Source organism: Ilyonectria robusta (genome assembly GCF_021365365.1).
Source record: "Ilyonectria robusta strain PMI_751 chromosome Unknown BGZ61scaffold_18, whole genome shotgun sequence".
Taxonomy (NCBI): Eukaryota; Fungi; Ascomycota; class Sordariomycetes; order Hypocreales; family Nectriaceae; genus Ilyonectria; species Ilyonectria robusta.
In genome coordinates, this window is record NW_025764452.1 from 884,037 (window position 1) to 905,607 (window position 21,571).

The following is a 21,571-nucleotide window of genomic DNA, read 5'->3' on the forward strand; positions in this document are numbered from 1 at the left end:
GACACCATCAGTAGCCAATTATCATGACGAGGGGCGCAAGATGACCGCCGTAGGACATATTGGTACAAGTCTGTCGATGACTAAGGCGCTGTTGAGAGTTGTTTTTCGGAAGTCGGAAAAAGCCTCATAATCCTGAGACGCGACGCGCGATGTGCTTTGCCGACGCGGGCCGCAGAAGCATGCGTCTCTGCCAGGGCTTATCGCTCTGCAGAAACAGGCTTGGTATAGACAAGGCGAATTTAGCGACTTGGCGTTTAAGCCTGCATCCGTACCTCCGCCAGGTCACTCTTTTTTCGCGTTCCCAGTTCTCTTCGTCCTCCTTGACACAAAGTCAACCGGAGTTTGGCATCAAACGGCCCCGCAAGGCTCCGCCCCTATCAACATACGAATATCGGCCGTTACCGGGTCCTAAATCGACACGTATTGCCATCCTTGAGCCAGCAGAGGGCTTCAACGAGCCAGTAAGACTGACTTTGAAACGCGTGTCACTTCAAAATCTGGGTCGAGTTCGATATGAAGCATTATCTTACGTGTGGGGACCAGTCTCGGGAGATCGACGCGTCTATTGCGATGGCAAGATCATCCACATCACCCCAAACTGCGAATCAGCTCTGCGGCATCTCCGGTTGAAGAAAAAGAAGAGGACCCTTTGGATCGATGCACTCTGCATAAACCAGAACTCCAATACGGAACGGAGTAGACAGGTGCCGTTGATGGGAGATATCTACGAATCTGCCTCACGAGTGCTCATCTGGCTTGGGCCCGGTAGCGACGAGATAGCTTCCGTCTTCCACCGGGCGACTTTTCTTAGCCCATTCATTTCCTCTCCTCTCTTCTTTCTCCGATCGTTTGGTCCAAGAGTTGGAGACCAGGTCCGGAAATGGAACCTTGTCTACTCGGTTTCCAACTGGCTTTGGCACCGGTTCTGTGCGTCACCCTACGATCCAGCTTTCCAGACTTCACGTTTGACTAACCTGATACTTTTGCAGATCACAGAAGCCTTGCTGATGCAGAGGGGATAATTCACATCAGCTGCAATGAATGGTTCTCGCGGATGTGGACTATCCAAGAACATTTACTCGCAAAACAATCGGTCCTGGTCGCTGGATACCATTACTGCTCTTGGACGGCATTTTCTTCGTATTGGATGTGGAGTCTTCGGGCGATTCACTCCCTAAGAAAGGGCTCGCTGCCAGCTTCCTTGCGCATTGCGACTTGGGTTGCCTTTAAGAATACAGCGGCAGCCAAACGAGGCCAAAGCATATCATCCGCCTCATTCGACATTTTTTCTGGCTTTGTAGAATGTGCTCGCACCCACCGAGCAAGAGATCCCCGAGACAAGGTGTATGCTTTCTTGCCCCTCATCCAAAAACTCCAGCCCAGTGTCGCTCCGTTACCTGTCAACTACTCCCTCTCGTATTCCCGTGTCTATCAAGATTTTGCAAGATACACAATTCGGCTTTCAGGCACGCTAAAGTACTTGGAAAGCCTTCCGCCACTTCGACATAAGAGCTCATTGCCATCTTGGGTCATGGATCTTCAAACCCCTGCCAAGTTTGCCATGAAGAGATGGGCAGCCAGTCAACTTGATGCCAGGGCTACTGGCGATAGCAAGGTGGATCTTCAGTTATTGGAGTATTCAAGGTCGCATGAGCTCTTGCTAAGGGGCTCCAAGGTTTCACACATCAAAGTACTTTCGACCCCAGCTCCAATGAAGCCAGAGCATGCTGATGAGCTCAAGGATTGGTTTTTCGGGTGGATTGGGGACATAGGGACAGCCGTTCGGCAAGGAAATCTCCCTTGGGCATACAACTCAGTGGAATCGGGGCTTGACGAGTTCCTTGATGGCGTAATTCGATTCGACCCGTTTCTGGGTGGCAGTGTCTTATTCTTAACGTCTTCGGGTCACGTCGGGGTCTCTAATTTTCATCTTCAGCATGGAGATCAAATCGTTCTGCTTGCAGGCTGTTCTCTGCCCACAGTTCTCAGGTCTTCAGGGAGTCAAGGGAAGATGCATTTTCTAGGAGTCTCCTTCGTCGCCGGTATTAGCCATGGAGAAGCTTGGGACCACCTCAGCACGAATGACACGGCCACAACGCGCCTCGAAACATTTACTCTAATCTAGAATGTGGACATTCATTCTTTCATAAAACGTGGATGTACATAAATTACAGTTATTCGCCCGCTCACAACGCCTCACTGCTCCTATCCAAGTCCTCTTTTGCAGCATCCTGTAGCCGTAATAAAGAGCCCATAACATATTCATATGTCAACATGGTGGCTGTGGCAGCAGGAACGCTGCGCGCCATATTGACTCCCATTCCATTGTACAGTGCCCTCCAACCCTCCTCTCGTAAAATTACCTGAAAGGTGTGAAAGACCCCTTGATATTTGGGCTGCAGTAACATGCTGTGAAGCCCTGCACTTTGCAACCGGTTGAACCCTCCGAGGCCTTCGAGAAACTCAGCGCCAGGAACTGGTCGCCTTTGAGTCTGCAGCCTAGTCCGAATCACTTCATGAGGATATGTAACACTGCTAGCGATTATCTTGGACAATACAGAAGCGGATAGAATGCCGAACCACTCAGCTGTATCGCCACCATTGGATCGAGAAGCACCCATCCCTTTCCCCGTGAATTCTATTTTCAGGTATTCATAGATGGGGAATTGGATTGCAACATGTGAGAGACCAAACAAGGAAGCTCTAAGACCAGAGTAAAATGCGGCTGAACCTTCGGTCATGTATATCTTGTAGGCGGCATCGAGTGTCGAATGGTATTGCCAGTTGGATCTATGAATCCTTCCCCTCTGAAATAAGCGACGTCCATATGGCCGGTACGCTTGTGACATAAGGCGAACTTTGATTGTCCAGATCGGATTTGTTGCTAGAGTCGACGCAGTACCGGCTGCGATGGATGAAATTATGTTCACAATATTAGGACTCGAGGACAGCTGAGCTAGATGGTCTAAGTCAGCAATTTTATCCGGAAGGTGAAGGAAGATTCCCAATATTGATAGGCACCTTCTACGAAATGAGCCGAAATTACTTACGATAAATCTGTGGCAATATGCTTTTGGACCGGTTGTAGGCTGTGAACCAGATAGCCCAGGTAGGGAGATAACCCATAACTAGAGGCCCCATTCCTCGATACATCCCCCGCAAACCCTCTCCTCTCCAGATAAGGCGCGCTGTTTTAAAGAGGCCATTGTACAATTCAGGGTGTGCTCGTGCGTGTATCTTGTTCGCCGCGCGTGTATGGATTGGCACGAGGCTTCCTTGCGCTTGAAGCCGAATCTTGATAACGTCCAAAGGGCAAGTGAAGATAGCCGAGGCAAGGCCGCTGGTGGCGCCTGAAACAGCGTTCATCTGCGCGTCACTAGCGGTAGTTGCCCATCTCTTCAACGGCGGGATGCGGGGGGATGCGGAAGACATCGGGATGCATGTTTGCAGTGGTGATATTTGAGGCACCTGAGAATATTTACTGACTATGATGCTAGTGTTTTTATGCTGCTTAGTCAGCATACCCTAGAGCAGAGTGAAAGGAACGCATCAGCTCTTCATAAGGAACCCGAAGGAGCAATATGGAACCAATCCCATGTTTTTGGATGGGATTTTATCTAGTGATATATATAATAAGGAGCATTACTATTCGCACCCGTTCAAAATGCTAATCGCATATAAGTATACAATTTACACCTAGTCTTAGTGCACCGGAATATATCCGAACTGTACGCCCGCCGTAAGGTATTTTATTCTGAAGAATTTCCAGTTTTTACTCTAAAATAAAATAAAAAATAAAATTTAAACTATAGACTTTAGAAAATAAATACTAAAAATAAATCTTATTTAATTTCTTAGGTTTACTTATAAATAGGTATATTATTAAGACTTTCGGGTAAAATTAATTGATATTCCTAAGTATGCGAGTAGTATTTTGAGTGTGCGAATAGCAATACTTATGATGAGGGTAAATTAAGTTCTTCTGCTAAATTCTGGACTTCTTGTCCTGCTATGCGTTATCAATCTGATGTACCGCTGTAGATCGATGTGACATTAACAGACCCGCACCTGGTCACATATCGGAGATCTGCATCCCAACTGGCTCAGGGTTACGATCGCACGACCTACCCTACAAAACAGAGTAGTCATCTATAAACTTCATCGATCTTAAGCGGCCATCAGTAAATACGTCCGGAGCTGCATCTACCGTACGAGAAGCTTATCTCAGACTTAGTTCAAAATCATTATCATCTGTACATGACAATTTTGTTTCCGTAACCAAACTTCCTCCAACAGAATTGATATCGCTGGAATTGGGCTGACTTGTGGTGTTTTTATTTGAGTGCTCGGTGGATTTCTAGCCAAAATGAATACAAGGGAATGCACACTACCCTCACGCGAGTGCCAGCAACGACTTGTGGCGAATATAATAATGTTCCCTGGCATATTGCCGTTGCCTTTTGGAATACACAATTTGAAAATCTAGCATCTGCAATAATAGCGTCATTCGCAATATTCAGCTCTGTCGTTGACATCGAGTTGTCCTATTCTCTTGAGATAATAAGGAGCTCAATGGTGCAAATTGGTTATCGATGGCGAATGCCAAGGGTTGTATTAACCGCGCCAACCACAACCCTGCCAGCAAATGACGTGATGGATGTATTTGGCTTGAGCCCCAAAAGTTCGCCCATTCGAACATTCCGCTTCACGGCACTTCGGTCAATATTAACCCGCAAATCATGAGGGTGCGAAATGATGCGAGAAGACGGGCGTATTATGGAAATTCTGACGTGTGCGATCGTGCTGGTTCCACCCACGAGCCTCAACCTAACCACAATTCATGAGAAATATGAGCAATATCTATTAGCTTCGGATCAAGAAAAAAAAGAAGGGACATTCTCCGGAACACCCTGGTCGAAGTCAAGATATATAGCTCAAGCTCACAGGCTCATCATAACCCGGTATATTCACAGAGCCTCGAGGTTCTAGGCAACACTACGAATCATTCGCTCAATCCTTATACATTGCACCATGCGAATGCAACTGTCTCTGTGGCCCCTTCTCGGCTCGCTTGTGGCTGCAGAAACGGGTCCATTTTTAAAAAAAGTCGGCGATGGTTCATGGGTAGTCGGCAATGACATATGGAATGTCACCCAAGGCCCTGTGTATGCCACAAAGCTGTTTTGGGAAGGTGTTCCGGGAGCTGATCTTGTTGGGTCTGCCGTTGGGCATTACATTGGATACGGTAAGTTCGGCTTTCCCTCCCTTTTCTCTTCTCCCAAAGAACACATGTCTAAATATTGTCACCAGATGGCGAGGCCAATTTGAAGTTCACCAACGCTACCATTGTAGCAAAGGGAACGCATCATATTGACGTGGCATTCCAATCGAGTCTTGGAGATCTTCATTGGGTGATTTTTGATGATCTTTCTGGCGCATACCAATATTTTGTCAATGCGGCTCTCCCGGATATTAGTATCCTTCGAACACTCTGGAGATTGTCGCCAGATTATTTCACCCATGGCCGTACCCACCTGAAGAACGAGGCTCTTCCCGATTTTAGTCTTTATCAAGACTCGGTTAAAGTACAAGACGAAACTTGGCAGCTGGCTGATGGATCATTCATTACAAAGTATGATTGGTCAAACGCAGTCAGGGACAGAGATTTCTACGGCGTGTATGGCTCAGAGGCTGGGTCCTGGTGGATTCACCCCTCAACAGAGTACTACAACAGCGACCACTATAGTCAGACCTTGACTGTCCATAGAGAAAGCAGTACTGGAGATGCTGTGCAACTCAACGTTGTTCAGGATACATCTCATTTCCGCGTTGGCCAAAAGACCACCCAACCTGTTGGCAAGGTCTGGGGTCCCTGGCTCTGGTATTTGGTAAGTATTTGTCTACAAGTCTTCGCGTATATAATCACAAGCTAATTTTGTCCAGAATAACGGCAGCATTGCAGACGTCCAGCAAAGACGTAAAGAAGAGCTCAAGCACTTCCCGTACAACTGGTTCAGCAACACTGCTTACAAGTCCAGAGGAGGCGTTCAAGGAACGCTCAGCCTCTCCGACGGTCGACCCGCCTCCTATGCTGCCGTCTATCTTGGGGATACTGACACTACTGTTCGGCCCTCGATCCAAGGCAGTAATTACTACTACACCACCTACACCAATGACAAAGGCCGGTTCTCTTTCGACGACGTGAGGACTGGTTCATATGGACTCTACGCATGGTCAGATGGTGGAAAACTTGCGGATGTGTACACCAACTTCACCAAGTCCGATGTGAAGATCACAAAAGACAAGACCTTGAACCTGGGTCAGCTGTCCTGGGAGGTTAGTGACGTATCTAAGCGCATCTGGCAGGTCGGTGAATTCGACAAGACAGCGCGAGGATTCAAAAACGGAGGTGTTCCGTACCAGCACGGCGTTACGGAAGAGAGCCCAGCCAACCTCACCTTCGTTGTCGGCGAGTCCCAGGATGCGGACTGGTACTACGCGTCGTCTGCAGTAGGGACTTGGACCATAGAGTTCCAGCTCTCAGCCGAGGAAATTGCGGCTAACAATACTGCGCTGCTGAGTGTCTCACTGGCTGGCTACTCACAGAGCGCTGCACTGGATGTCAGTGTCAACGGAGATGTGTACGACTCGTTGAGCAAGAATACCCTCACAAGTGATCCTGCCCTCTACCGCTCTGGCAAAGTCAGTGGCGAGTGGCGATTCTTCCAGTATGAGGTCAAGCCTGGCGCGTTGAAGGAGGGCCTGAACACGGTTGAGTTTGCTGTTACAAGATATACTCTTTGGCGAGGTTTCTTATGGGACAGCATTATCTTTGAATGGCAGTGATGGATATTCTGAGTTGGGAAAATTTAGAGTTGCATCATGAGATGTCTACAGAATTGAAACTTTGACTCGCTGATAACTCGGAATCCGGTGACGTCCAAGACCATGTTATAGTCTTCATCTTGTCCGAGTGGTGTCACGGAATGTGGTAGTAGGCAGTGGGCCAATAGTCGAACGGAAAGCTCATCGTCGCAGCTACTTTAGGCAAAAAAAGATAGCCAATAAAATTGGCACAAGCTGACTTCAACGAAGTGACATGAAACGCGCTACTGCCTAAAGAAATGACCGGATCCTAGGGCTTGGCGCGGCCGTGTGCGATGATGTTTGCCGAGCCAGCCTGCTCTGCGGCGAGACCATTCATCATACCAAGAACACCCAGGCAATATGTAAAGGTGATGAAGCTCATAGGCATGTCTATGGACTTAATTCTGATCTAGAAAGGAAGCATTGTACTTGTCGTCATTGGCACTGCCTTCCAATCATTCAGCTAGCCTGCGAGCCACATCAACAGGCCCTAGACAGGTGAGGAGGTAAATTGAAAGGCTGGTATCCTGAGGGGAGACGAACGGTGTCGAGGCGGAAAAGGACATGCACTCACCATTCCCACGCTCTGGTTGGAGCCAAGCAGCCGGATGTAATTACACATGCATCACGGTACACATGAGTCCGCCTTCTTGGTGCGATTCCAGGCTTGAGAGGGAGTTGGCTTGCGCAGATGAATCGCATTATCACCATCGACTCACCAGCCTAAGCGGGGGAAAGTTGAGTACAGTGAACTGGATAGACAATATTGTGGACTGGACAGCAGTGACGGCGGGAGGATTACACACTTCGAATGAGTAGCCATGATTCTGTCTTGGGGAGCACCCGGAGCCTAAATTAATTAGCAAGAGGAAACAAGAAACGACGGTGTCCTGCTCCAGTTTAAGTCGCTGCTCAATCTAAAAAGTAAAGTTTAATCAGGTCGTTACCCTCGGCTCGGCAGTTGCAATGCCTGTTCCACGGGTGTGGGGCCTAATCCTAGCGAACTTCGGAGTTGTGTAGCTGAAGGAATCAGAACTCAAGGGAAATATTGCTTCTATTCATCTTCTTCTTTTTTTTGTTGGAAACTCAAAGGCCCTTAATATTCTTCTGTTCCAGACCGAAAAGACTCAACTACCATAGGTACTTCCAAGCATACCCGGCTTCTCAATCGCTTGCATTTCTAGGTTGAGAGCTCCACCTAAATAAAGTCCGTGATAAGGACCCTAAGTTACGTAGCTCTTCGCATTTTCCGAGTTAGGCAACTGAGACAGGTTAAACTTTTACTTACACTTTGCTTACCAAGATTGACACGATGTGGGATGAGTGGGATGCGTGGGATGATTACGAAGGAGACAAGGCAAAGGCCCCCCATGCATTCAGGTCTACGTACGCTGTAATACCTACACGGACCAAGCCTTTTGCTTTCGCACCGCGAGCAAACCACTCGATATTCTCCCTGATTATTAAACGCTATTTATTGGAGGGCCTCGCCACGGACAGCTACTAATGTCCGTTTTGAACACACGTGGGTGGAATGGTCTATATAAGATAACCAAGAGTTAACATTGCTCAAATCACCGTTTTTATTTTGCACCCCAAACAATCAACCAGACCTACAATCGACCAACGACGACTTCAATAACACTTAAGATGAAGATTTCTATTTTCGCTTTGATGGCCAGCGCTCTCAGCGTTCTTGCTTCCCCACCAAAAGCATACTCAACGCAGTTGAAGCCTCCCTATTGCCCGCCTCGCCCAGTGATGGATTGGCAACGACGAATCATCCTTAACGAATTCATCCAGAAGTTTTATGTCGACTTGAACTTTACGGCCGCCTATCTTGACCACGTTTCGGAGGACTACATTCAGCATAATCCATTCGCGCTCTCGGGTCGCAACAACAGTCTGAATGCCTTGCTGTCAAGCGGCATATCTCGAAATAGTGCCAACTTCACCGTGCTCCGAACTGGAGTCGATGGGAACTTGGCATTTGCTCATGTACGCATGGATTTGGCTGGTGCACCGCAGCCAAGTGTGGCGATCGATATCCTCAGGTTCGAGGGCTCCTGCATCCAGGAGCACTGGGACTCCGTCCAGACGCGACCAGAAAATCCCGTTAACCCCTTAGCCCTGTTTTAAAGGCGTCACCCGCTTACTGGAGAGAAAGTTTTGTACATAACGGGTTCCTTTGCATGTGCTGGTACTCGAGGACTGTTGACTCTCTACAAAAAATCAGGGTACACTTACTACTCCGTTTTCTTTTTGGACAGCAATTTTTATATCGCGATGCATGTTGTGATGGTGCTGTAGAGCACGCTGGAGTTTTCATGACAGTTGGACTAGCTTACAAAGACTAGATAGTGCTGTTTAAAGTGAGTGCACTGCTCAAGAAATTGAGTGTGCATACTTTTTCTCTTCTCTACCTTCAAGAGTACAATTCTTGTCTTGCGTTGTCATCATAACCAACCTGCCATGGAAGATCAAATTGAACCTTGCACTTTTCCTTATGAAAATGGAAAGACGTCTGATGAAGTGTCTGCACTATCTCATCTTCATCTTCCTTTCCTGGATGCTACCTGGATTCATTTTTTCCCGATTTTCTTGCTGGGTCTCATACACCCGCTATCTATAGATTGGTTTGTACTGAATGCAACTCCTAATACTGAAATAGGTGCTGAACCTACTACCCATTTTTGTAAGAGCTCTACTATGGATAATATAAATTCTCGGAATCAATAATCCACATGGGATTCGCGTTGAGTGCGGTCATAAGTGTCTAGTGTCTTGGTGAAATTTGGCGTCCCATTATTTGTTGGCTCACAATGTCTTTTATGTCACACACTACAAAATCACACCAATGGGGAGTCTCAAATCCTCATTATCCATCATTGCATCCAAAGTGGGTACATCGTGTCGTCTTCCCCTCACCGCCTTCACCTTCATCAGTTCCGCCCTATCGGCTGACCCATGCTTTCAGCTTCCAATATTGGGCAGGAATTTTCAGTTCGCTTCCCTCGAATGGTCCGTAATCGCGCAAGGGCATTTGTTAGTTTCCCAGGATGCGGCTTATCGACGTTTCAACGATAACGCTCAAGGATTTTGTTGGGCAAAATATCCCGCGCTACGCCATCTTATCCCATACCTGGGGCGAAGATGAATTGCTCTTCGAAGACCTGAATCGAGGTACTCCAAAAAGAGGACTTCAGAAAGTCCTCGATACCTGCAGACAAGCCAAGCTTGACAATATTGACTACGTCTGGGTCGACACTTGCTGCATTGATCGGTCCAGCAGCGCAGAGCTCTCAGAGGCTATTAACTCCATGTTCAAGTGGTACAACAAATCGGCCGCCTGTTACGTATACATGGAAGATGTTGTACTCGCACAAGATGGATCGACCATCAACATGGTCAACTTTGATAGTAGCAGGTGGTTCACCAGAGGTTGGACGCTTCAAGAACTTATTGCGCCGCACGAGTTACAGTTTTTCGATCGCGACTGGAAGAAAATGCAAAGCAGGCATGAGCTCGCGCAGAGGCTTTCAAACATTACCGGAATCCATACGGATATACTATCACGAAGACATCGACTTGAACGCCCGGTTCTTCTTCTCCGTCGAAATAACCACAGCACAAATTGCCCTGCATGCAAGGCCTACGATGGCCTTGCCTTGTACCTAGGGAACGAGACCATTGCCACAAAGATGAAGTGGGCCGCGAACAGGGTGACGACCCGTGAAGAGGATATAGCCTACTGTCTGCTGGGATTGTTTGACATCAACATGCCCCTATTATACGGGGAGGGGAAAAACGCATTCCTGCGGCTTCAGGAAGAAATCTTAAGGAAAGCCCCTGACCAGACTATTTTGACCTGGACCGAGTCGTTCCTAAGACGCGGGAGGCAAATATCGTATTTGCCTGAACATCCATCCTCTTTCCAATTTGAATTAGGAAAAGGCACCGACGGTCGATTCGCACGAAATGACATCATCATCACACCCAGAGGCTTGGAAGTTGATGTGATGCTTGGACCTTGCGTTGTAACACGATTTCACGACAACCAAACGGAGAAACAATTCAACAAATGGTTGGCAGTCCTCAGTTGCCCTGTTGATGTGGACCATACTTCTCGAGTGGCCATTCTCGTGGTCCCAATCGACAATGAATCTCCCGCCGCAGGCTATCGACGAGAGCACAAGGAATCGCTAATAGCGTTAAAAGCTGGCGAGAGGCCTCGAGTTTTAGAAAATATTGTCCCATCGTTTCCATCCATACGTCGGCAGCCAGGCGATATGTCAGGTATGTTTATGGTGTTCTGCTTATTCTGTGTGGAAATGATGGTAAATCTTTTTGAGATTCAATTCCTAATCCTGTATGTTAGTTGATTGCAATTTCGATGAGTTTACGCCGCAGACGATTTATCTACCATCTTTGGAGCTCTCCCTCGGGTCCTTTGAAGAACGCCGACAGGTCAAGATGGTATTTCATGGATATGGCAATTGGCACTTGGAGGCCCAAGAACCTCATTTCCTCAGGGGAGAGGCAATACTTAAACCGGAGTTCCTCGTCGGAGAAAGTCTCATTGACAACATTAGAGTCGCCGGTGTCTTCTTCTTTGCCAACGATGAAACTGGATTTTTTGTCGTCTGGGGCGTCACAGGCTCAGACAGCTACGAACGCGGATTATCTAACGCTCATCAGGTGTGTTGGATTGAGCCTTGGGAATCTTTTTTTCATGGTGACCTATCTTGTTTGGCTACGGGTGATGGGATGGATGAGACTCTGCGAACTGTGCGGGAGAATTATGTCAAACAGTACACGGAACACCCGTTTGTTAAGCCTGCGTCAGAGCTGATGGGGTTGGGCTTCCACGCCAAAGCCTGCATTGAGCTTTCTGAATTTTTAGGCAGGAAATGGTACACAATTAGTGTTAAGATCGAACAGACATAACCATGCAGTACCAATTGTTCACTATTTATTTTTTCTTAACTCGGAATACCCTAACTGCGTGCTAGAGTTCTATCAATATTGTATGATAGTCGGCCTTAAGAGCAAGCCTTACTACGTGGTACTAAGCAGAGGTTCTGTTTATTTGTTTTCTTCTATCAGGGTGATCTAGGTTTTCAATATTTATACCAAATAACCTTTATGAAGAACAAGAAGCAACCATCCCACGATGTTACCACAGAGCCTTAACTATTAACGCAGTAGCTATAGTATACCCAAGTACTGGCAAACTAGCCAGGACTGCGGCCTGATTTTCGTCATCGTCAATTGACGAGTCAGATCCATCATCAGCGTCTGCGTCTTCAGACCCGCTCGAGCCACTATTTTCTCCATCCAGCTGCATGCCAAAATTCGCAGCTGTGAATGTTACGTTGCCATCGGAGAACCAGGTTTCAGAGCCAAACTCCACAATACCCAGCCACGGGTCCGTTGGTAGATCATCTGGAGTATCAAGATGGCTATGAGCCTTTTTGAGAATGAACTCGAAGAGAGGATAGAAGTCCTCATCAATCGATAGAATATCCTCGCCAGTGGAGGGCACAGCAGTGAAGACATGGGTGCCACCGGAGTTGCGCCCGTAGTACAGTGAACTAAGAAGGTGAGTATTCGTAATAAACGTCCAGGCTTAATCATGTGAGTAGTAAGGTGACATGGGAACTTACAATTCAGTGTCTCCAAGGGTCACATTAGACAGGATTGTGCCTTCCAGCCTCCCAAGCCACCATGGGTCACCTACGCTCCCCAGCCAAACCATAAACTCGATTGCAGCGTATTGAGGGTATAGGGTGGTATTGCGGTCATTATCAAGGAAGAAATCCCACGCCGCGTTGGCCTGAACCCTGTTGCTTTGCAGCGTGTCCTTCTTCTTGTCCCAAGCAGAGTTGCTAAAGGTACGTGGCAGTTCGCTCAGCGCGCCAGCCGTCATGATCCACTCAGTCGATAGGCGGATTGAGCGGATACTACTGAGGCGGATGGGGAGTTCCTCATGACCAAATCGCACGTACGGGAATGAGTGCACGTCCTGGATATCCTCGCCCCAGTTCCAGGTTGCGTCGTAGGCTGGGGTGCTGTTGTAGACAGTCATGCAGACGAAACCATCATCTGGGCTTTTGTCGTTCCACCCATTTGGATAATCTGAGGATCCAGAGTCAGCTCGAAATACTTCGTCCAACGCGGGTTTTGGATTTGGACTCACACATCAGAGAGTCGGTAAATTCACCAAGTCTGTCCTTGTCACAAATAACCGCGCCATCAGGAGACAGGGCCTGCACGGTGTTCGCCCGCAGCAACAGGAGAGCGACGCTACCCAATAACGGGCCGCTCCTCATCGCAGTTTCGATAGAGCTGTTCGCCCACTTCATTCTTGTGTGTTGTATGAGGGAAGTTTAGGGCAAATCCATAAATTCAGGGGATGATTCAACAGTTAGCACGTCTTGGCTGCTAGTCTTGGCTAATTGAACCCCACTAATGATTGATCTATGGCCACTGATTGTGCGCAAATCTACTTATCGTAATTACTCCGCTCTAATGGGGAGGTGGCCAAAAGGGTGCAAAACTTATCGGAACATGAACCTTCTTTCGATCAATGGTGTGCACGGTGATACGCGTGGGCAAAAAAAAAACCCGACTTCGTATGGATATTTTGAACAGATTAAGCTTAAATTAAGGCTGTTAGCTCATGTAGAGTCTGGAGAAGCTAGTTGTATGTACGATACAGAGGTTATATCACCCCCTCTCCCCGAGAGGGGGCCTCCAGCTCCCAGTGGAGCTTGCAATCACGTGTGCTAAAGGCAGTGTCCTGGGTAAATCTTCCTTCCTTAAAACGCCACTCTCCATTCCTGCCCCTCACATAAACATCACGCCTATACTTACCAAATTGCAAAACCTTCATTACTTCTTAACAACCAATTCTTCGCCAACATGTCCAATATGTCACTGGCCCGAAGATACAACGTCGCCTTCAAGGATCACACCGGCAAGCCAGCTTTAATGTCGTGGCGTAAATCGGTCAACGAGACTCGCCTACCTTTCCTACCCTCTTGGGTTTTCTACATGGTCAATCCAGATTTCTCATATGAAGGCTTTGACGGCTGTGCGTTCAGTTTCGGCCTTGAAAGGGGTCGTATTCGTTATACGGGTGGCAGCTTCAGATACGAGTTCTTCTTCTTACCTGGTGCTACCGCCGAAGAATGCGTCGCGCACTACCGTGGCGAGATGGATGCTCGAGGTACTATCTGGCGTCAGATCCGTAAGGTGAAGATTGCCATGAAGACAAAAAAGCAGAATGAGGGCGAGGAAGGAGCGGATGATTCAACCGATGCTTCAATTGAAGGGTCATCATCTGGTGATGAACCCCAAGATGGCGACGCAGGCGAACGACTTCCCGGTTTAATCTGGCAGAAAGATGATGAAGACTTCTCTAGCATTAACTACCGCAGCTGGCTTTTCATGTATCCGGATGCAGACGTTCAGTGGGGTGCTGATTCTGATGATCGTCAGGTCGACCTCGTTCAGTTTGACCCTATCCCCGTTGAAGTAGAGGAGGACGAAATCCTCAAATGGGATCCTATGGAACACCCAGTCCATACGGAACGGATGAGCGCTAGGGGCAGGGCTATAGGATGGGACATTGAAGAGGGGCTTGTGAGTTGGATGGATGACAGGAAAAATGCGAAGTGGGAGGTAGCAGCCAATGAAGCCATGTGCGACGCTAAAGATCTAGGTTGGGAGTCTTGGTGATGTGAAAGGGATTGAATGGGTTATTCTGTAAAGGATGATGAATAGCGAGGAATAAAGTACCACATATTAACGGAAACAATAGCTTATCTTTGAGTAGGGGGACTTCAAAGAAAATAACTAAATTGTCTTCTTACATTGTCACATTTTGGGATCATCACAATACACCTGAAACAACGTCCAGACCGGCGGCTAGGAATGCGGTCTGGGCTAGGTCTTACACCCCCGGCAGGTAAGTCCGCTGGTCTCAGCACTGGAAGCTGCCGGAGGTCGGCCTCATCTTCATCTATAAAACATATCCCTAGCCCTTTATTAGAGAGGGCATCAAGACGCTTTGCTATCACAATCGTAATCCTATCCACTCAGTGTGACATACAGAGATACGATTGCGTCGTTCTTACAGAATATAGCTATTGTTCCTACAATACACGCTCACTCAATATAAGCCTCCACCTGCCGCTACGTCCTTCCTCATTCCCTTCAAGATAAGCGTCCTAGAACGGCCCAGCGGCGCCGTTGCCCGAGATCCACAGGTCCTTGAACTGACTATGTGTCCAAGTGCTCGGCGATGCGGGATTCGCCGCATTATGCTTGAACGCTGATGCGGGGAACTTGAGTATTGTCGCCGAAATGAGTCCTCCTGGGAGTAGCACATTGTCCAACCACTTCTTACCATCACTAGTAGTCCCGAAATCTGCCTTGTAGTTTGACGTGGCCGTCGTGAGCCAAGTATCAGCCCTATTCTCGATGTTGGTCAGGACATTCTCGATGAAGTAGCAGTAAAGGTCCCGCATGCCGGCCGTCGGTTGGTTTGGACGATTAGGTATGTCCGGCTGCCCAACATTAATGCGGCCATTACCGCTCCACGGGTATTCGTCGTCGAACTGCTTGAGAACTTTCTCCATGTACTGAGACGTCGCTACGAACTTGGGCCAGACCTCGTCCCGCCGCATGTAGTAGAAGACACCTGCGTACTGTAAAGAAGTTGGTTAGCGAGCCTGTTCGTTATGTATGCACTTAAAGGCGGTGAGAAAAAGATCTTACCTTGCGGTGCGATATGCGTGTATCCTTGTTCGTCTTCATGTTGGTGGCGGGGATGGTACGTCCCTCGAACAACTTCCCTTTTCTTCCATTCACTCCTTTGTCCGTCAGAGTCAGGCCACCGGGGTTGCTATCGCCCCCAATTCCACTCATCATCTCGGCCAAAAGGTTATCTTTGCTCCAGTCAGGGTGAATGAGCACCCTATTCGGCGGTGAAATGGCATTACATCCGAATAGAACCTCTGACACCCAGTCATGCGTGGGCCTTGTATAACCAACCGGGAGGGCTGGTTGCCCTGGATCCATCAGCCAGTTGAAAAAGCGAGAAATAAGCTGTGGTTCGTAAACATGCTCAGCTTTATAGTGTACAGTGGTTAGTATCCATTCCCAACGGTGCCTATAGACACGTGTGATGCAAACTTACTTTCGAACTCGGTGGGATCGACCTGATTCACATTGAGCTTTTCCAACTTTGGTGCACAAGCTCCGGCCTTCGTTGCTGGATAACCAAACCAACGAATAATCCCGCTAACGCTCATAGCAGCTCCGCATGACTTATACGAGGGAAAGGCAAATTCATAGTCTTGCCCATTGTGCTCCCATTCGAGGGGCGGCTTATTTGTGCGCGGCTCAAGGGCACTCCTCACACGAGAAGAACGGCGAGCATTGGATTCGGCAGGACACGACTGCCCGGTGGAACGATATGGGTCGAGAAAGCATACCTCGCCGTCCCTTTTCCGTAGAGCGTCATCATCACCGCCGTCGCACTTGTCGCAAGTCGGAATGTCGTCCAAGTCAACCTCGCCTGGGCACATGAGCCCATCAATGCGCGGTATCAAGGGTCCGTATTTCAGGGCACGCTTGGATAGTTCGCGACGCGAAAATGTTGTGGATGGAGAGGATGTGCTGCCGATGTCGTCTTCGGTGAGGTTCCCATCTCGACGGAACATCTTCTTGTTCCCTGAGGTAGAGCAGGCTTCTTCTCCCCGGCCACTAGGGAAGATGGTTACGTCGTCTATGGGCATGATCATAAAGGGAGACTCAGGAAGTGCCCATGAGAACATATCAGGCGCCTCAATGGTGGCATAGAGATCGGCTCCAGCGTCAATGCCGTAGCAGAAGCTGCTCCCACTGCTGCCTGTCTGCGCTTCGGCGTGGAATGTAATATGTCCATCGGCGACTAGATTTACCGCGCATGAATCAAGAGAGACAAACTTATCGCTCCAGTCGATTCCAAATGTAATGGTGGGCTTGACGTGGGCTGACAGATGCCCGCTCAGGGAGACGCCGTACTCAAACTCCGGCTCGAGGGGCTGCGTGCCAGACTTGCTAGCAGTCTCAAACACATCGGGTTCCCAGTCTTCATCGATGGCAGGGAATGTCTGGTAGACGTTCCACTCCGCGAGCTTGACTTTGCTCTCGAACTTCACGCCGAGGGTCGCCTCCCCTTCTAGCCTGCCAAAGAGCTTGAAGTTGGGGCCAACGGTGACGATCCCTGGCACGGTGAAAGCCGCGCCAAAGGTATCTGCTCCGAACATGAGGACGTCGCCGGTATCGAATAACGCTGTCACTGCGGCGTCGACCACGAACTTGGCGTTCACCTCACCGCCGGTGCGGTAGTAGAGGTACGAGTCGGACAGTTCGATGCCGTAGTCGCCCCCTAGCGTGGCGATCAATGTCAAACCATAGTTGACGTTGAGGTCCAGCTCCATCTCAGCATACACCTCCAGCTTGGCGTCCATGTTGGGGCACGTCAGCTTCTGGTCAATGATGCTGAGAGTGAAGTCCTCGCTGTAGGTGTGCTCGAGTTCCATGAGGTTTGTGACGCCGGTGAACAAGGCCTTGAGCCAGTCGAGTGCCGTCTCGCCGAACCAACGTTTGTGGATCTCCTCCTTGGACAAGTCTCCGCCGTACACGTCGTCGCGCCACTCCTCCTCAAGCCAGCGCTTGTGACTACCTCCCATATCGTTGAGGCTCCTCTTCACAGACTTCTTTAGGGATCGCTTGGTGTCGGCTGCCTTGTCGACGATGGTGCTCCAGTACGTGTTCTCGTTGCTGTAGTCGATGCGGATCTGCGTCTTCCCAAGGTCTCGAGGCACACGCGTGAAGTCGTAGTCAAAGGTCAAGTCATATATAGTCTCGCCAAGGTCCACTCCACGACGATAGAGATGGTGCGGGAGGCTCTGGTTTACACTAGGTGCCAACTCCTGAACCACAGCATACCTGCCTGGACCGCAGCCTGCTGGCATGTCGACAATTGTACCACGGGCTCCATGACCGAGGTAGATCTTCTCGCAGTTGGAGTTTTCGCTGCGGTCTGTACACACCATCCGAACTGTATGCTCCCCGTCGGTGACAGCATCATTGCAGTCAAAGACTTCCCAGTGAGATCCGTCACGCCTGTCGAGTGTGACCTGGAGCTCCTCCGGACTCGTCATGACGACGAAGCCAAAGGCAGATGACTCCGGCGTCTCGGCGAATGGTAGATCCTCAGCACCGCCCCAAGTGTTGTCCACCTTGAGTTTCCAATCTGAGTCCGCACTGTCCTCGTCTGGTGGATCGGGGAACAGGTATTCCAAGGGAACGGGGAGGAAAGGTGAATCGCCCTCTTGCGGGTCGCAGCAGAAAGTCCTCTTCCGCTTCGACGCCCAGCCGCAATCTTCGTCCTCACCTCCGTGGGACGTAGTCAGGGCTACCTGCCAGCCCGTATCACAGTGGTTGTCGAAACAGCTGCCAGGCTTGCCGTGCCACTTGCAGTTCCGCCACTCCTGATCTTTGCTGCAACAGAACTTTTTCTTGTTGTCTCCATTGCAGTTACCGTGCTTCCAGGTCAACTCGTTCTCCGAGCCTGAATCGCACTCTTCTTTGCACTCGGTCCATCGGCAGTCTGGTTGCTTGGCTTCCGCCTCGCAGCAGAGGAACTTGCGACCATCAGTGCACACGTTGCCACCGCCAGCTTGTGTGCTGGAGGCGATGGCGACCTCGCCGTCGTGGCACTGACCGTTGCAGAGAACTCCATTACCTCTCCAGGTACTAGGTTAATGTTAGCTCACGTAAAGCCTGGCTCAGGAGTTGATGGGACTCACCACTTCTCTGGATCTGGAGCGGAGGCGAAAGGACAGCAGACGCTTGCCTTCTTCCCCTTCAAACGATCACAGTCGAACTCGTCTACTTCAATATACCCCGACTTGCAGCCAGTCGATCCGCACTCGTTGACGGTGCAATGGCCTTCCCCAAGCTCTGTCCAAGGGTCGACTGTGGAGTAATCTTTATACGCCCCGAAGCTTTCGGGATACAGCACGGCTGCCAAAGCGTCTAGCTCCTTGTTGTCAAGGTCAATTGCCCAGATGAGCAGACCACCCAGGCCTAGTCCATTGGCAAAGTCGATCTTCTGCTGGAAAGTATCATGGTCGTCGTAGGATACCCACTGATCTCCAGACCATGTGATATACTTGACCCCAGCATCCTCATCCCAGTACGGCGTCAGATCATACTTGTCGATGATATCCATGATCTCAAAGTACGCCAGAGTTCCCGAATTAGCGGTACAAGGGCCAGCGGTAGCTCCACCTAGGAAGAGGCACCCAGGGGTGTGACACGCAGGATCCGCCAGTTGGAACGACCGCCCGTAGAACCCAAGCCCAAGGTTGATCTTGGAGGGATCGACGTCATTACGCCAGAAGAGATCGAGGGCTAGGGAAATCTCTGTCAGGTTGCTGTGCGCCAGGACCTTGGAGCCTATGGGGTTGTCGGCGTCCCAGATACCGTGAAGGTCATATGACATGACGTTAACATAGTCGACAGCCTTTGCGGACGCCGTGATGTCAAAGTGGCGCATGTACCAGTAACTTGTGGGTGCAGTGAAAGAAATCTCCTTGCGCTTGCCAGACATGTTGTCAAACCCAGTACGTATCTCCTTGAACAGCTTGGTGAGGTTTTCACCATCGTCTGGCTGGCCGCCTCGGTCACCGGCACCAGGATACTCCCAGTCGATGTCAACGCCGTCAAAGCCATAGCGGTCCATGAAAGTGACGAGCTCATCAACAAACGTGACTCGTTTCGCCTTGGTGGATGAGAGATCGCTGAAAACAGGCTGCCAGATGGTGTCGTTGTCGTTGAAAGTCCAGCCACCGAGCGCAACGATGGCCTTCAGAGAAGGGTTCTTCCTCTTGAGAGCAGTAAACTCAGTGAAGGTCTCCGTGGTAAGCGTTCCGTCTTTCTCATCCTGCATCGGGACGATCTTGTACGTGTCCGGCATGATGTAGGCAAAGGAGTAGTAGATGTGCGTGAGACTGTTGACAGGAATGTCTTCCATACTCATGCCGATGCACTTTTTCTTCCAGTTCCACGCCTCGTAATATCCAATCACGCGCTTCTGGACGTCGCCTCCGGAGCCCCCTGAGCCAGGCTGGCTACAGTTACTCTGGCAGCCCTCATCCTCCTCGTCCGACTCGTCGCAGTACTCTGAGGTCATGCCGCAGAAGCCGTGTTGGCTGCAACAAACTTTGAGGGGACATTCCGTTCCAGGCTTCTCAGCGAAGCGACCACACTCAGCATGAGCGTCGCAGTTGCTCCAACACTTGTCGTTGGGCGACTCGTCATTGGTACCACAGGAATTGGGACCGTAGCCGCAAACGCCAGTCTTGGCACAGCAAGCACCGTTACTGCATGGCTTCACCTCAGAGCAGGAATAAGGATCATCGGGGTCCGCGGCCATGACGGAGACGTCTCTGGTTGCGAGAGTCGCATCGCATGTGTCGCGATCATCGAACCGAACCTTGGCGATGAGGTCTGCGGCCGTGGTCAGTTTGTCGGGAATAGGAGGGCAGATGAGCTGCTCTCCGGCATCCCGGACCTTGAGATGGGCATCATGGAGGCTCCGATGGTGGTGAAAGTGATGGGGATGACCCAGACTCGGCACAGTCTGATAGGCCAACAAGGAGAAGATGATGTTTTTGAGCGCCATGGCTGGCAGGCTGGAGCCCAAGGTGGATCGGATTGGGGTTTGCAATGATGGTGTTAAAGCCCTCGCGGGAGAGACGTAAGACCCCCGGTTTGGTCCTAAGGTCACGTCTTGGCCTCAATTCAGGGCACTGGACAGCAGGATACCTTTATACGACACATGGTCAGCAGACAGGTCTTGTCTCTGGTATGGTGTGAGGTTTACAGGATAGTGCATGTAGGATAACATTAGATGGAGCCTGACTCCACCAGATGAGAGTACGCGTAGAGCCCTGAAAAGCCCTCATGCAGCCACTATTCCTTTCTAATAAAACAAGTCTTAATCATTCGTCTGCTCTGTGTGATAGGTAACCGGCCTGGTCCATCTGTTGGTTCCAGGATAGTGATCCGTTCCTGATACAGTAGGGATCTTCAGGGACTAGCAGCGCTGCCTAGATGCCAAGGAACTACATAGTGATTCTCGGAGCGGAACGCTCCTTAAGGCCTTGTCCCTGCTACGCCGCAACCCCACAGGTACTTGATAAGTCTCATGGAGAATAGACTAAATTGCATTCCGTTGGCTCTTGGAGCTCTGATCATCAAAGAGACGTAAAAAATTGCCTATCCGTTGGCCCTAGTCTGTATGCCAAGGAGCTACTTCTGCACCGTGAAGCGGAACGTGATTCCTGATACTACGTAGAACCAACAACAATCCCCTACCTTAAAATGGGGCTAGGTGCTGCGATTGGTCGAATTGTAGACTCCGAACCCCTAGAGCTCGCATAAAAGAAGCTGGCAATCACGCTTAAGACCACGGTAACCGCGGCCCCCAAGACCAACAGCCCTCCCAAACCTAGTCTGAATTATTTGCCTCAGCCGATGAATCACGCGAACCCTGCGATCAAGTGTGATTAACGCAACTAAGCTTATTTTGTAGCCTGTAATTTTAAAATATGGGACGTGAAATGGCACGGTTGGTCAA

At 49.6% G+C, this 21,571-nt stretch overlaps 8 protein-coding genes across 8 annotated transcripts; 5 read left to right on the forward strand and 3 right to left on the reverse strand.

Annotated features, from left to right (window-relative positions):
- Positions 1–179: 179 nt before the first annotated feature.
- On the forward strand, positions 180–2,125 carry BGZ61DRAFT_359605 (heterokaryon incompatibility protein-domain-containing protein; the record flags this gene model as incomplete). The annotated part of the gene is made up of 2 exons (XM_046241095.1): positions 180–927; positions 990–2,125. 2 exons carry the CDS (start codon positions 180–182, stop codon positions 2,123–2,125), a joined length of 1,884 nt encoding a protein of 627 aa, XP_046100893.1.
- Positions 2,126–2,186: 61 nt separating this feature from the next.
- BGZ61DRAFT_359581 (mitochondrial carrier domain-containing protein) lies at positions 2,187–3,432 on the reverse strand (the record flags this gene model as incomplete). Its single annotated transcript, XM_046241091.1, has 2 exons — positions 2,187–2,940; positions 3,047–3,432. 2 exons carry the CDS (start codon positions 3,430–3,432, stop codon positions 2,187–2,189), a joined length of 1,140 nt encoding a protein of 379 aa, XP_046100894.1.
- Positions 3,433–5,031: 1,599 nt separating this feature from the next.
- BGZ61DRAFT_535838 (polysaccharide lyase family 4, domain III-domain-containing protein) lies at positions 5,032–6,846 on the forward strand (the record flags this gene model as incomplete). Its single annotated transcript, XM_046254316.1, has 3 exons — positions 5,032–5,245; positions 5,311–5,888; positions 5,944–6,846. The coding sequence occupies 3 exons, from the start codon at positions 5,032–5,034 to the stop codon at positions 6,844–6,846; spliced, it is 1,695 nt and encodes a 564-aa protein (XP_046100895.1).
- Positions 6,847–8,517: 1,671 nt separating this feature from the next.
- On the forward strand, positions 8,518–9,006 carry BGZ61DRAFT_481489 (uncharacterized protein; the record flags this gene model as incomplete). Its single annotated transcript, XM_046249292.1, has 1 exon — positions 8,518–9,006. One exon carries the CDS (start codon positions 8,518–8,520, stop codon positions 9,004–9,006), a length of 489 nt encoding a protein of 162 aa, XP_046100896.1.
- A 920-nt stretch (positions 9,007–9,926) lies between these two features.
- BGZ61DRAFT_535840 (heterokaryon incompatibility protein-domain-containing protein) lies at positions 9,927–11,814 on the forward strand (the record flags this gene model as incomplete). Its single annotated transcript, XM_046254317.1, has 2 exons — positions 9,927–11,163; positions 11,246–11,814. 2 exons carry the CDS (start codon positions 9,927–9,929, stop codon positions 11,812–11,814), a joined length of 1,806 nt encoding a protein of 601 aa, XP_046100897.1.
- A 229-nt stretch (positions 11,815–12,043) lies between these two features.
- Positions 12,044–13,199, reverse strand: BGZ61DRAFT_359269 (concanavalin A-like lectin/glucanase domain-containing protein; the record flags this gene model as incomplete). The annotated part of the gene is made up of 3 exons (XM_046241059.1): positions 12,044–12,461; positions 12,534–13,005; positions 13,067–13,199. The coding sequence occupies 3 exons, from the start codon at positions 13,197–13,199 to the stop codon at positions 12,044–12,046; spliced, it is 1,023 nt and encodes a 340-aa protein (XP_046100898.1).
- Positions 13,200–13,713: 514 nt separating this feature from the next.
- On the forward strand, positions 13,714–14,778 carry BGZ61DRAFT_457172 (uncharacterized protein). Its single transcript, XM_046246619.1, has one exon. It carries the CDS (start codon positions 13,792–13,794, stop codon positions 14,608–14,610), a length of 819 nt encoding a protein of 272 aa, XP_046100899.1. The 5' UTR covers positions 13,714–13,791; the 3' UTR covers positions 14,611–14,778.
- Positions 14,779–15,101: 323 nt separating this feature from the next.
- On the reverse strand, positions 15,102–20,614 carry BGZ61DRAFT_535843 (uncharacterized protein; the record flags this gene model as incomplete). The annotated part of the gene is made up of 4 exons (XM_046254318.1): positions 15,102–15,581; positions 15,652–16,004; positions 16,073–18,681; positions 18,735–20,614. 4 exons carry the CDS (start codon positions 20,612–20,614, stop codon positions 15,102–15,104), a joined length of 5,322 nt encoding a protein of 1,773 aa, XP_046100900.1.
- Positions 20,615–21,571: the final 957 nt, after the last annotated feature.

Bases quoted from the DNA above. Each gene is read 5' to 3' on its own strand.
- BGZ61DRAFT_457172 (XM_046246619.1), top strand. From the start codon at position 13,792: ATGTCCAATATGTCACTGGCCCGAAGATACAACGTCGCCTTCAAGGAT.